This window comes from Onychostoma macrolepis, chromosome 18 (assembly GCF_012432095.1).
Source record: "Onychostoma macrolepis isolate SWU-2019 chromosome 18, ASM1243209v1, whole genome shotgun sequence".
Lineage (NCBI taxonomy): Eukaryota > Metazoa > Chordata > Actinopteri > Cypriniformes > Cyprinidae > Onychostoma > Onychostoma macrolepis.
The window spans coordinates 687,501-703,280 of NC_081172.1; the positions used below are offsets into that span (position 1 = coordinate 687,501).

Here is a 15,780-nt window from a genome sequence, read left to right on the forward strand (position 1 = left end):
TTACTTGCTTTGCCAAAGCTTAACATGTCCACCCTGTCAGCATAAAATATGCCAGAAGTTATTCAAATACAGTATTTTCAAAATATGTAAGTTTAAATATACCAAATTCTCTTCAACAATCAGACTATTTAGCTAGTCACAGTTTGTTGTAAGCTAATATGCTAATTGAAGCTTAAAATGTCCACCCTGTTGCCACTTAGACTCGATAGAGTGGATATAAACATGACAGGGTGGACATGGCATTCATTTGTAGTTAATATTGCTAAAAAACAAAAAATATGGTTATACCAATGTGATTAAGGATGTAATTATATTATTTATTATTATTATATTATTTTTTAATAACCCTTTTTAGGAAAGGGACATCATACCCTTCAGAAAATATAATTTGCATCTTAATTTTGCAATGAAAATGTATTTAACAGTAATATATATGTCCATGACAGGGTGGACATATCTTATGGTTTATGCTTTGAATAATGGCCCATATTTATCTAAAAACAATGTGTGGGAGCTCAGCTAATATGTTTCTATAGTACTCGAGTGTCTACTATTTATAATATGACATAAAGCGAATGGGAAATTAAAACTAAAATTTTTGAGTATTGTGAGGGTTGAAAGGCACTGTATGGTGATATTGACCCAGCTATTAAACTATTTCGTATGATTTTAAATCTGTATTTAACCTCAGACTGATCTCAAAGTAAAAAGAGGTGCTAAAGACTGATTTTGTGGTGGCTCTGCTTTGAATTAAATGATTATAATCTTAAGGATTTTGAAAGTCTGACAGCAATCAGTGTTGAGTTCTATTGTTAACCCTGCCAGGTTTAAATGTTTCAAAATGATTAACAGTTGAAAACATTCATTAGAAATTTAGAAAAGTAATCAAAAAGTAATCAGTTACATTACTTTAATAAAGTAATTGAAATAGTTACACTACTTATTACATTTTGAATAGGGTAACTTGTAATCTGTAAGCTATTATTACATTTCACGGATCTGCTTGTGTTTTAGGTCTCGGTCTTTCGCAGGACGTCGCTGGAGCCACTTTCATGGCCGCCGGGAGCTCAGCACCGGAACTCGTCACCGCATTTCTGGGTAATTTATTTTTTCTAATGAGGATTTTTGGAGAAACATCTGAGACAAAATTTATATATAAAGACAATGGGCCTCATTCATGAAAACACAGAAAATCGAACCTGATCTGAATTTTTTATGATGGACGAAAGTTTCAGAGGCAGTGTGTAAACGTGACTGATACAACATGAGGTCGTATTTATTTTTTAACATGTGAAAATTTTGGACAAATTCCGGACTCAGTGTGCAATGACCTTTAATTCTGAGTAATTTGCGCGTAAAACAGACCTTCCCGAAAACTCTCGATTTGATAGTTAAACATGTGTATGTTAATGCATTCCAATCATTCGTAAATAGGGCGCTCGTGCACGCTCATACACAATTAGCATAATCCCCGCCTACGAATTACAGCTACGCAAATTGCGTGTCCAGGAACGCAGTGGAATATTCTGGTCTACTTTCTCAGGTTTGGCTCCAGTATATTGCATAAATGCAAAAAAGACTAGTAGGCCATATGCCTAACAATAAATATTCAATAACTTGTGTCCACCAAAGAGTTTTCAGCCAGCTGAAAAACTGTCAGGCGCTCTTCTGAAAACTGCCAGCTGGTGGCGCTCGAGAACGCTTTGGTGGAACAGCGTTTTTCCAGCTGACGCTTTGGTTGCTATGATTTGGAATATCCACGGCGGCAATGTGTTTATCTAATTTTTAAGAATTTTAAATATTAAAAAGCAGTAACCAGTAATATTGACTTCTCCATTGTTGTAGGCTGTACAAGTAGGATGGTTGGTTGCTATTTGTCCCGCCCCTCCTGCACTGATTGGACGGCTGGGTAAATAGTGACAGTGACGAGCGCTGTGTTTTACGACTCAGTGTCATCAGTTTGCCAAAAGAACACAGAACGTTTTACGCACCATTTACACATGGTATGGAGAAGGTGGACATTTCTTTCGTACCAACTAACATTTGAAAATTACGAACATTTTCATGAATTCAAAAGTTTACGTCTGAACATTTTTACGAACGATTTACACAAAAATGCTTGTGTTTCATGAATGAGGCCCAATATTTAGTAACTTTTTTCAATTTAGCTGTATTTGAAGCTATTGAATAAGGAATTGCTGTATGATGTTCTGTAGAGCTGTTTTACAGTTGAAACCGATGTTATTAAATGCTATGTAAATAATCGTGAAATAGGATCCCGTTCCTGAGCGGTGAGATCTGTGGTGTTCAGTGTGGAGTAACCTCAGGTGTGTTTGTGCTCAGGTGTGTTTGTGACGAAGGGCGACATCGGCGTGAGCACCATCATGGGATCGGCCGTCTATAACCTGCTGTGCATCTGTGCTGCGTGTGGCCTGCTGACCTCTGCGGTGCATGACCACACACACACACACACACACACACACACTCATATTCACACTCATATTCACACTCATATTCACACACACTCATTGTTCATGTGCCATGTGTGTGTGTGTGTGTTTTAGGTGGGTCGTCTCTCCTGCTGGCCGTTGTTCAGGGATTGTGTGGCGTATGCCATCAGTGTCGCCGCAGTCATCGCCATCATCTCAGATAACAGAGTTCACTGGTGAGTCCGCCATGATTACGAGCCTCAAACACACTCTGTGTCTGAACAAATCAGTTTTTAATAAAAAACGTAAGTAAAGCAGCCAAAGTGAAGCCAAAGTGACTCTGGATCTAAACAAATCACTACTGCCCAGACTTGGGTTCTAAACGAATCAGTACTGCGCAGACTTGGGTTCTAAATGAATCAGTACTGCACAGACTCGGGCTCTAAATGAATCAGTACTGCACAGACTCTGGATCTAAACGAATCAGTACTGCACAGACTCTGGATCTAAACGAATCAGTACTGCGCAGACTTGAGCTCTAAACGAATCAGTACTGCGCAGACTCTGGATCTAAACGAATCAGTACTGCGCAGACTTGGGTTCTAAATGAATCAGTGCTGCGCAGACCCAGGCTCTAAATGAATCAGTACTGTGCAGACCCAGGCTCTAAATGAATCAGTACCGCACAGACTCGGGCTCTAAAAGAATCAGTACTGCACAGACTCTGGATCTAAACGAATCAGTACTGCGCAGACTCTGGATCTAAACGAATCAGTACTGCGCAGACTTGAGCTCTAAACGAATCAGTACTGCGCAGACTCTGGATCTAAACGAATCAGTACTGCGCAGACTTGGGCTCTAAAAGAATCAGTACTGCGCAGACTCTGGATCTAAACGAATCAGTACTGCGCAGACTTGAGCTCTAAACGAATCACTACTGCGCAGACTCTGGATCTAAACGAATCAGTACTGCGCAGACCCAGGCTCTAAACGAATCAGTACTGCGCAGACTTGGGCTTTAAACGAATCAGTACTGCGCAGACTTGGGCTCTAAACGAATCAGTACTGTGCAGACTCAGGATTCAAACTAATCGCTACTGCGCAGACTGTGTATCCAAACGAATCAGTACCGCGCAGACTCTGGATCCAAAACGAATCGATACTGTGCAGACTCAGACTCTAAACGAATCAGTACTGTGCAGACTCTGGATCCAAATTACATTATTTTTCGCAAGATGAGAGTGGCTTTACTTTTTTTTTTATAGTGGAAGGAAGTGGAGATGCGTCATCCATCTTTTTTTACACAAATTTTTTTAGAACAATTCATATCATAAACTTTTCAAGATCTATTGTGAGATATAAACTCAACAAGTTTGCAAGTGCAAGTGCAACAACTTGCAATTCACTTCTTTATCAAAACTGCATTTTGAAAATTTCAAACATCACTTACAGGTTGGCCTACAAAAGCACATCATCCCCTATAAACCAAAAACAACTGATAACAGCTCTCAGTGATATGTGTCGGGTCCCCGCTATATTAGCAGCAACACTCACAAATGTTCACAGAACAAGCGGGAACCCAGTGTGCCTGTAGCCTTCTATATCTCTGTTTTATCACGTGATAGAAAGTCTAAGGCCTTCTCAAGCCGTCGGCGGACCCATCTAATCTGCGGCCTGTAATGCGTCAATCTGAGATTGCTGTAGAGACAAAATGCAGTGCGACAGTCCTCAATGAAACAGCCCCTCCTAACTTTAACTTTACAAGTGTCTGCAGGACTGTTAGGAGAGGTGGAGGTGTAGCTGCTCTATTTAAAGATGTTTATCAATGCAAGCAAGTGTCATTTGGTCAGTATTTGTCCTTTGAATACCTAGGTATTGTGCTGAAAGGTGCTCCACGCATTCTGTTTATCATTATTTACAGACCTCCAAAATACTCTCCAGCCTTTGTTGAAGAGTTCACAGAACTGTTATCAATGATTTCCTCAGAGTTTGACTGTTTTACTATTGCAGGGGATTTTAATATTCACATAGATAATGCAGAAATCAAAACTGCAAAAGAAATGATTACTGTTTTAAACACTTTTGACCTGATTCTGCATGTGCATGAACCCACACACAATCGTGGACACACTCTAGATTTACTCATCAGTAAAGGTCTAAACATTTCATCCATTGTTGTTAAGGATGTAGCACTATCTGATCACTTCTGTATTTTCTTTGATATATTGATCTCTGTTACCACTGAATCTAGATCTGTCTCTGTCAGAAAGAGATGCATTAATGAGAACACTAGTGCGCTATTTATGAAGGCTATATCTTTAACACCAAGCATTTCTGCAGACTCTGATCTTCTCCTGGATTCTTTTAACTCAAAAGTTAAGAATGTTATTGATGATATTGCTCCGACAAGGGTCTGCAAGAAGAATGGCAGACAAAAATCACCATGGAGAAAATCAACAGCAGTTCAGAGTATGAAAAGACAATGCAGAAAAGCTGAGCGGATGTGGCGGAAGACAAAACTTGAAATTCACTATAGCATCTATAAAGACAGCCTTCATGCTTTCAATGTGGAACTAGCCACAGCTAGACAGACCTTCTTCTCAAACCTTATAAACAGTAACTTAAACAACTCTCGCACTCTTTTTGCTACTGTGGAGAGACTGACAAACCCCCCAAGTCAGATTCCCAGTGAAATGCTCTCCGACAGTAAATGCAATGAGTTTGCTTCCTTCTTTTCTGAGAAGATCAATAATATCAGAAAGGAGATTGGCATATCTACTTTTGCAGAGGTCACACAGATTCGACCGCAATTTCAAAAAGAAGTGACTATGTCTGTTTTTGAAGAAATTGATTGCAAAATTTTGAAAGAAATAGTACAGCACCTTAAATCATCAACATGCTATCTTGACACACTTCCCACATCTTTTTTCAAAAGTGTGCTTAACTGTTTAGAAGCAGATCTCTTAGAAGTGGTGAACGCTTCACTTCTTTCTGGGACTTTTCCAAACTCCCTGAAAACTGCAGTTGTTAAGCCCCTTCTGAAAAAGCGCAATCTTGATAACACAATGTTGAACAACTATAGACCAATATCAAATCTTCCTTCATAGGTAAGATTATTGAAAAGGTAGTTTTAATCAGCTGAACAACTACTTAAACTTAAATGGATACCTGGACAATTTTCAATCTGGTTTCTGAGCACATCACAGCACAGAGACAGCACTCATTAAGATAATAAATGATATTCGCTTCAATTCTGATTCAGGCAAAATATCAGTGCTGGTACTACTAGATCTTAGTGCTGCGTTTGATACGGTTGATCATAACATACTTCTAGAGAGACTGGAAAACTGGATCGGGCTTTCTGGGATGGTACTCAAATGGTTCAGGTCATACTTAGAAGGGAGAGGTTATTATGTGAGTATAGGAGAGCATAAGTCTAAGTGGACGTCCATGACATGCGGAGTCCCACAAGGCTCAATTCTTGCACCGCTCTTGTTTAGCCTGTATATGCTCCCACTAAGTCAAATAATGAGAAAGAACCAAATTGCCTATCACAGCTATGCTGATGATACCCAGATTTACCTAGCCTTATCTCCAAATGACTACAGCCCCATTGACTCCCTCTGCCAATGCATTGATGAAATAAACTGTTGGATGTCCCAGAACTTTCTTCAGTTAAATAAGGAGAAAACTGAAGTCATTGCATTTGGAAACAAAGATGAAGTTCTCAAGGTGAATGCATACCTTGACTCTAGGGTCAATCAACTAAAACCAAGTCAAAACTCTTGGGGTGTTTCTGGAGACAGACCTTAGTTTTAGTAGTCTTGTCAAAGCAGTAACTAAATCAGCATACTATCATCTCAAAAACATTGCAAGAATTAGATGTTTTGTTTCCAGTCAAGACTTGGAGAAACTGGTTCATGCCTTTATCACCAGCAGGGTGGATTATTGTAATGGTCTCCTTCCAAAGAAGACCATTAGACAGCTGCAGCTCATCCAGAACGCTGCTGCCAGGATTCTGACTATAACCAGAAAATTTGAGCATATTACACCAGTCCTCAGGTCCTTACACTGGCTTCCAGTTACATTTAGGATTGATTTTAAAGTACTTTTACTCGTTTATAAGTCTCTAAATGGCCTAGGACCTAAATACATTGGAGATATGCTCACTGAATATAAACCTAACAGACCACTCAGATCATTAGGATCGAGTCAGTTAGAAATACCAAGGGTTCACACAAAACAAGGGGAGTCTGCTTTTAGCTATTATGCCGCCCGCAGATGGAACCAGCTTCCAGAAGAGATCAGATGTGCTAAAACATTAGCCACTTTTAAATCCAGACTCAAAACTCATCTGTTTAGCTGTGCATTTGTTGAATGAGCACTGTGCTACGTCCGAACTGGTTGCACTATGTATAATCACTTTCTATTCTTAAATGTTTTAAAATCAATTTTTAAATCACTTTGTTTTTATTGTTGTGATTTTTATTATTTTTAATTTCTTATTATTTTTAATGACTATTTCACTTCCTTTTATGTAAAGCACTTTGAATTACCATTGTGTATGAAATGTGCTATATAAATAAACTTGCCTTGCCTTGCCTTGCCTTATATATGCTCTAAGCTTTGACTCTGATCTGTGGGATGTCTGCAGGTACGACAGCGCGTGTCTCCTGCTGGTGTACGGTGTGTATGTGTGTGTGCTGTGTTTCGATCTGAAGATCAGTGAGTATGTGATGCAGCGCTTCAGCCCGTGCTGCTCGTGTCTGAATAAGAGCTCGCAGGAGCGCGGCGAGCAGCAGCCGCTGGTGGGATGGAGTGACGACAGCAGCCTCCGCCTTCAGCGCCGCTCCAGAGCCGACAGCGGCATCTTCCAGGACGACTCGGGATACTCCCACCTGTCACTCAGCCTGCACGGTCTTAACGAGATAACCGATGGTGCGTCATCACGTCACAACCTCATGCAGATTTAATTACATCAAAATCTTTCTACTTTTCTGTTGCATCTCACTTCTTTTTGTCAAAGTTTTTTATTAGAATTTTGAAAAAATTAGATCCCACTGCATATAACAAAAAAACTAACTATAAATAAATAGAAATAAAAATGTGACCCTAGACCACAAAAGCAGTCATAAGCAGCACAGGTGTATTTGTAGCAATAGCCAACAATACATTGTATGGGTCAAAATTATAAATTTTTCTTTTATGCAAAAAATCATTAGAATATTAAGTGTAAATAAAGATAAAATAATTATATATTGTTAAATATATATTAATTAAATAACAATAATAATACAATAACTTATAATACAACTATAAAAATATATTCTTCATGGTTTTAAATACCTAATTAAATATAGAATATTACATTTACATTTATTCATTTAGCAGATGCTTTTATCCAAAGCGACTTACAGTTGGCGAATACATCAATCGATTCATTTTAAAGAAGCAAACAGACACAGAAAGTTTCAGGCATTGTTCAGATAAGTGCAAGCTAGACTGGGGATTAAAGTATACAGTGTGTATAAACAGAGGGTAATAAAAAAAAAAAAGTTTATTAAGACATCATTAACTTGTCCATTTCTATTCTGCAAGTCAAGAACGGCATAGAATTTGCGGCTGTGAACTTTTACTGAACAATTTTTCCAGTATAAGCTGATGCAGGAGTCTCTAAATAGCATCTGTTTCAAGCTGAAAGGGGTTTTCATCAGCCTCTCGTTTGCACGTTTCTCTCTCTCAGAGCAGAAGAGCGTGTTCACGATGCCGGAACACGATCTGAAGCGGATCCTGTGGGTTCTGTCGCTGCCGGTCATCGTGCTGCTGTTCCTGACCATTCCTGACTGCAGGAGACGCTTCTGGAGGAAATGCTACATGATCACCTTCCTGATGTCGGCCGTCTGGATCTCCGTCTTCACATACGTGCTGGTGTGGATGGTCACCGTCGTCGGTAAACACGCTTTCGTCTGTTTGTTCTGTCGATGCAGTGATTCATCTGGTCATCACAGTGACCTTCAGTGCTGGGAATCAAACCCACGACCTTTGTGTTGCGAACGTCATGCTCAACCCGATGAGCAATACAAGTCAAGTTAATTTGTACAGCGCTTTTCACAAAACACGTACACTGCCGCTCAAAAGTTTGGGATCAGTACGATTTTTAATGTTTTTTAAGGGAGTCTCTTCTGCTCATCAAGGCTGTATTTATTCGATCAAAAATACAGAAAAAACAGTAATATTGTGAAATCTTATTGTAATTTCTAATATTGGTTTCCTATTTTAATATACTTTAAAATAGAATTTATTTCTGTGACGCAGCGCTGAATTTTCAGCATCATTACTCCAGGCTTCAGCGTCACATGATCTTCAGAAATCAGTCTAATATACTGATTTATTATCAATGTTGGAAACCATTGTGCTGCTTCTTATTTTTTGGGGACCTGTGATATATTTTTTAGGATTCTTTGATTAATAAAAAGTTAAAAAGAACAGCATTTATTTAAAAAATAAATTTTGTGTTACAATATACAATGCTATTCAAAAGTTTGGGGTCAGTCATTTTTTCTTTTTTTTTTTTTTTAAGAAATTAATGCTTTTATTCAGGAGGGATGTGTTAAATGAATAAATGTCATAGTAAAGACTTCTATTGTTAGAAAAGATTTCTATTTTGAACAAATGCTGCTCTTTTTAACTTCGTATTCATCAAAGTATCACATGTTCCAAAAAACAATATGAAGCAGCACAACACTCGTAATAAATCAGCATATTATTATGATTTCTGAAGATCATGTGACGCTGAAGACTGGAGTAATGATGCTGAAAATACAGCGCTGCGTCACAGAAATAAATTACATTTTAAAGTATATTAAAATAGGAAACCAATATTAGAAATTGCAATAAGATTTCACTATATTAGTTTTTTCTGTATTTTTGATCGAATAAATACAGCCTTGATGAGCAGACAAGACTCCTTAAAAAACATTACAAATCTTACTGATCCCAAACTTTTGAGCGGCAGTGTAGCTTCAAAACAGCTTTATAGAAATACATACTGGTTTGTATATAATGCCTTAGTGGTTTTGTTTGATTAAAAAATTTAAATGCTTTTCAGTTTTGTTAGATTTTGAGATTTAAATGTTTGTCGATTTTGTTTGATTGAGATTTAAGTATTGATTGGGTTTTGTTTGATTTTGAGCTTTAAATATTTGCTAGTTTTGTTCAATTATGAGATTGAAATTTTGGTTGGTTTTGTTCGATTAAGAGACTTAAATGTTTGTCCGTTATTTTGTTCACAAGATTTAAATATCGGTTGTTGTTTTGTTCGATTTCAAGATTTAAAATTTGTTAGATTATCAGATTTAAACGTTCGTCGGTTTTGTTCAAATAAGAGATTAAAATGTTTTTGTTTGAAGTGAGAATGTTGTTCTTTACTGTGGTTTAATATTACTTATATCATGGTAAATATTTAGTTTAAACAGGGAGCTGCTAGAAAGTCGACACACAAGGCTTTACCTACAGGCTTACTAAACAATCCCCAAAGCATCTCAGTTCTGACACGCAGGTCTGATCTGTGACATGCAGCAGATTTAGTGATTGATTTGCCCTTTCAGAATATTTCATACTGTCTGGAAGTTTCTTGTATTAAATTGACAGAAGAAGAACCCGCTTTAGTTCCTCCAGAGTCACGCATAGTTTTATCCTGCATGTTAGTCATGTTTCTGAAATATATTAATTCAGTGTTGCGTGTTTTGCAGATGCACGGCTGTTATCAGTATGTCTAGTCTAGTTCTGTCTGGTTTGTTCTGATTGATTATTTTGCATTGATCAAGCATCTGAATTGCATGAGTTCCCGGCCGCAGTCTGCGCTGCAGATGCCGGGTTTTGAGCGGGTCACACACAGGCGGGTCACATGCTCCCGTCTCCATTCCTGAAATGCCAGCACTGTATCCTGAAGGATTATGATGCTGGAGACTCGAGTCTCTCCGCTGGATTACAGTCGGCTGAAGCCCACGGGGCCCGTGAGAAACCATGTGATGCAGCTGCATATAATAGGATTATTATCCTGCACACGGTCACACAGATTCACATGAGCACTGGAGAGCCGGCGGAGCTTCGAGCAGGTACTGAGAGAGACCCTGAGGACGAGGACTGAACCTCCTGCCCCTGAATAACAGAAGACTGCATTTATCTGATCAGAAATACAGTAAAATTGTGAGATGATCCTTCAGAAATCACTCTAATATGCTGATCTGCTGCTCAAGAAACATTTCTGATTATTATCAATGTTGAACACAGTTGTGCTGCACAATATTTTTGTGGAAACTGTGATACATTTTTTTTTCAGGATTCACAGATGAATAGAAAGTTCAAAAGAACAGCATTTATTAGATACAGAAAACTTTTGTAACATTATAAATGACTGTACTGTCACTTTTGATTAATTTAATGAGTCCTTTATAAATTTTTTTTTTTTACTTTGAATGGTAGTGTATCACAGTTTTTATATTGCATTTATGCAGATGCAATATAAAATTTATGATAGCTTTCCTGTAGCTCAAATAGTAGAGCATGGCGCTAGCAACGCCAAGATCATGGGTTCGATTCCCAGGGAAAGCAAGAGCTGATAAAATGTAAAAACTGTAACTTGAATGCAATGTAAGTCGCTTTGGATAAAAGCGTCTGCTAAATGCATAAATGTAAATGTAAACATATATTCATGAGCATCAAATCAGTATATTATTATGATTTCTGAAGATCATGTGACACTGAAGACTGCAGTAATGATGCTGAAAATACAGCTGCGCATCACAGAAATAAATTACAGTTTAACACATATTCACATAGTGAAATATTGTTATAATTTCAAACAGCTCTGTTTTTACTGAGACTTCTGTCAAAAACATTGAATATATTTATAGCTTTATATCTGCATTTTAAAGTTTGGCTTCTGTTCTGTCTCAATTCATTCTTGTTTGGTTTAGCATGCAAATTCAACACCCTTCCTCGTGTAAATGTTATTTGTTTAGAATTTTTTATTTTATTTTTAGCTTCAACACCCCAAAAATACAATTTTACATTTTGTCATTTTAGATTTTCATATTCCAGCTATTTAATTTTAGTTTTATCAAATGCCTTTAACAAATTCCTCCAGTTTGATAATCAGGGAAAAAAACAAACAGTAGAATTAAAAACAAATACATATTAGTAGCAATTATATAATTATAATAGATAAACATAATAAATACAACAATAAATAATAGAATATAATAAAATAATACATAAGTATATTAATAAAAATAAGTAAATAAAGGGAAGTTTGGGTGACTTTAAGAACAAATAATAAAGTATTTTATTGCATTAATAAAGAATTCATAAATTATTATCTTTTGTAAAGCTGCTTATAGCCGAATTTGAATTTCTCATAACTGACAAATCTTACATTAACACTGTTATTTTATTATTTATTACTGTGAAGCTGTTTTAAAACAATTTACATAAACCGTTATAGAAATAAATGGGACTTGATTGGATTAATCCAAGAGTCCTTTAAAAATTTCTGCTTCTGACACTAATTCATCTGTTTTTGTGCAGCTTATGCACTTTATGGATCTAATCACTGTGATGATGGAAGATAGTAATTATTAAAGCGATAGTTCACTTCAAAAATAAAAAATTCTGCCATTTACTCGCCCTCATGTTGTTCCAAACCTGTATGGTTTCTTTCTTCTGTTGAACACAAAAGAAGATAGTCTGAAGAATGTTGGGAACCAAACAGTTGACGGTAGCCACTGACTTCTGTGATTGTACCACAATCTTTCATACTATGGAAGTCAATGGGTACCGTCAACTGTTTGCTGTTATACAAACTATCTTCTTTTGTGTTCAGCAGCAGAAACGGTTTGAAACAACACAAAGGGCGAGTAAATGATGAGAGAACTTTCATTTTTCGGTGAACTGTCCCTTTAATGAATCCAGATAAATATGTTGTGTACTGAACTCTGCGGCTGATGTTTGTGTTCAGGAGAGACGCTGGGAATCCCGGACACAGTGATGGGAATGACGCTCCTGGCGGCGGGAACCAGCATCCCGGACACCGTGGCCAGCGTGATGGTCGCTCGCGAAGGTAAAGAAAAAATGACTGACCCCAAACTTTTGAATAGCATTGTATATTGTAACACAAAATTTATTTTTTAAATAAATGCTGTCCTCTTTAACTTTTTATTAATCAAAGAATCCTAAAAAATATATCACAGGTCCCTAAAAAATATGAAGCAGCACAACGGTTTCCAACATTGATTATAAATCAGAATATTAGAATGATTTCTGAAGATCATGTGACGCTGAAGACTGCAGTAATGCAGCGCTGCGTCACAGAAATAAATTCTATTTTAAAGTATATTTAAATAGAAAACTGTTATTTTAAATTGCAATAATATTTCACAAAATAACATTTTTTTCTGTATTTTTGATGTTCTTGATGAACAGAAGAGACATTAAAAATCTTACTGATCCCAAACTTTTGAGCGGCAGTGTACACACACACACACACACACACACACACACGTATATGAGCCAACTCCCCAATTAAGGACAGAAAGGGAGAAAGAAAGGGAAAAAAGGCATGATACACTCTATGATTTGTTCACATAATTTATCATTTTCATAAATTTTTTTATAAAACATTTCTTAAGCAACAATGAGAACATGAACTTAATTTCCAACTTCGCATTGGAAATAATATACAATATTATAAATATCAACCTCAATTTATGACAGTTATTCAGCGTGATGCACCGTTTACACTGGTGTGCAGTTGGGACAATCATACATGCTTCAGTCTTATCTGGTGGGCAACCGTGTGTGCGTCTCTCGCAGGTAAAGCTGACATGGCCATGTCCAACATCGTGGGCTCAAACGTCTTCGACATGCTGTGTCTGGGTCTGCCGTGGTTCATCAAGACGGTGTTTGTGGACACTGGGTCTCCGGTGGAGGTCAACAGCTCCGGTCTGGTCTTCATGTCCTGCACGCTGCTGCTCTCCATCGTCTTCCTCTTCGTGGCCGTTCACATCAACGGCTGGAAGCTGGACTGGAAGCTGGGTCTGGTGTCTCTGGTGTGTTATGTGCTCTTCGCCACGCTGTCCATCCTCTACGAGCTCGGGATCATCGGGAACAATCCCATCCGCGCCTGCGGTGACTGATGCAGCACTGCCACGATACACGGCTGGATATAAGAGCTAACGATCGCGTGAGGACTGCGGCGGTCGAGAGAGCTCAAAAACAAACACATGCAAGTTAAGAAAACATCTTCATCAATTTGACAACACGTGCGCTGCAAATACAACACAAATAAAGAAATGTGCTGCAGTGTTTTAGGGGACCGTAGCGTGACTTACACGGCTGGGACGTTCTGACCAGTGTTTGCTCTGAAAGGTGAGATTTCGGTTTATTTTGACATCTTGTGGCTAACTTACTTTTACAACTTCCCTTATAAAAATGAACCATAGCCTATCGTTAAATACATTTATTATAGAAAAAGTACATGCAAACAAAAAATGGTTACTATAGTTGAACCATGGTGGCACAAAAAAAAAAAAAAGTAACAGTATCTTCATGTTCAAAAAGGAAAAAATAAAATAAAATAAAATTTGGCTCTTATAAATTGCATAAATAATGCATAGTATCATGAAATCCACATAATAATATTTAAAAAATTATAAAAATGTATTAAATTGATTTTAAATTAACCATGGATTTACTACACTAACCATAGTTTAACCATGGTATCTGTACAACTGTGGTTATACAAATGGAACTCAAAATGGCAAAAAAAAAAAAAAAAGGTAAATTTTCGTGTTGTTGGGGTAATTTGGTCTGTGCTACTTGCGCGTTTCTTTATTTGTTTGTGTTGCGAGTCTTTGCAGCATTTGTGTTGTCAAACTGATGAAGATGTTTTCTTGATTTGCTGGTGCTTTTTCTGTTTGCATGTGTTTTCTGTAGTTACAGTGCGTTGAGCTCTCGCCCACCGTAGAGGACACTTCATGGACATAAAAATGAAAGGTTGTGACTTTTTTTTCAGTGCATTGATTTTACAATCAAGCTCAAGCACATCAGTGCATCACTGCTGCGTGTTCATTCCTGTCACCATGGTCCATGATTCTGCAACAAGGGATGCTTTTGACCTCACTGTATCAAACACTTACATTAAAGAATAATATATTCACATACAAATGTTCTTTTATGCTCTTTAAAACTGACTTGTCATATTTTATTTTATATGCAATAGTTTGATTTCAATCGTGTTAAACAGCATCATTTACCATCACATCATTAAAAGACAACTATTTTTTTATTTAAACAATATGGATGAAGTAGAAATTCCTAGACTGTAGGAATTAAAACAAACAAACAAACATCTTCATGTTCAAAAATGGCCGTGGAAAAAATTGCTCCTAAAAGTTGTATAAATATTGCATAGTACACTGAAAATAAAAAAAAAAGATTAATTGAATTTGCTAAATTTTATTGGTAACACTTTACAATAAGATGTCATTTGTTAACATTAGTTACTGTATTAACTAACATGAAGAAACAATGAACAATGCATTTATTACACTATTTATTATTGTTTCTTCATGTTAGTTCACAGTGCATTAACTAATATTAACAAACACAACTTGTGATTTTAATAATGCATTAGTAAATGCTGAAATTAACATTAAGTTGAATAAATGCTGTAGAAGTATTGTTCATGTTTACTAATGTAGTTAACTAATGAGCCTTATTGTAAAGTTACCAATTTTTTTTAAGGTAAGTGGTTGCAATCAATTTGAGCTATATTTAAATAAGCAAATTTGTTGACTAACTTACAAAAAAAAAAAAAAAATCATTTAAATGTAGCTCAAATAAATTGTTTGCAACCACTTACCTTAAAAAAAAAAAAAAAAAGTAGTATTTTTTTTTCAGTGTATCATTAAATCCACTCAAAAAAAAAAGAAGAAAAAAAAAGTTAAATTGATTTTCCTGATAAAACAAGGGGTCACATTTCAATTCTTCAGCCCATTCTGACCATGAAGGTACCAAGTGTGACCCTAAAACGAAACCGTTACACATGTTTATCAGAGTAATTCACTCCAGTCGACAGCCTCGGACGCTTCAAGCTTGTAATGAGATCAAGAGTGGGTTCTTTCTACAACTTTATTGCTCAGGGATTTTGGTCAATATGATAAATATGAAAAAACCTGCTCAACGAGAATTTGCTTGTAGGTCAAATTGAATTCATTTAGTAATCGATATGCCAAAGACCACTGATTGTACCCAAACAATACTAACAGTAGATCATTTATTTCTCAGCATG

The 15,780-nt window shown here is 36.9% G+C and overlaps 1 protein-coding gene across 1 annotated transcript in view; it reads left to right on the forward strand.

Annotated features, from left to right (window-relative positions):
• slc24a5 (solute carrier family 24 member 5) overlaps positions 1-15,207 on the forward strand; it is a 17,350-nt gene extending 2,143 nt beyond the window's left edge. Inside the window, exons 3-9 of the mRNA XM_058751641.1 lie at positions 1,015-1,098; positions 2,344-2,447; positions 2,565-2,665; positions 7,084-7,367; positions 8,173-8,379; positions 12,448-12,549; positions 13,302-15,207. Of these exons, the coding sequence (XP_058607624.1) occupies positions 1,015-1,098; positions 2,344-2,447; positions 2,565-2,665; positions 7,084-7,367; positions 8,173-8,379; positions 12,448-12,549; positions 13,302-13,624 (1,205 nt within the window). The 3' untranslated portion in view covers positions 13,625-15,207. The remainder of the gene's footprint in view (positions 1-1,014; positions 1,099-2,343; positions 2,448-2,564; positions 2,666-7,083; positions 7,368-8,172; positions 8,380-12,447; positions 12,550-13,301) is intronic.
• The last annotated feature ends 573 nt before the right edge of the window (positions 15,208-15,780 follow it).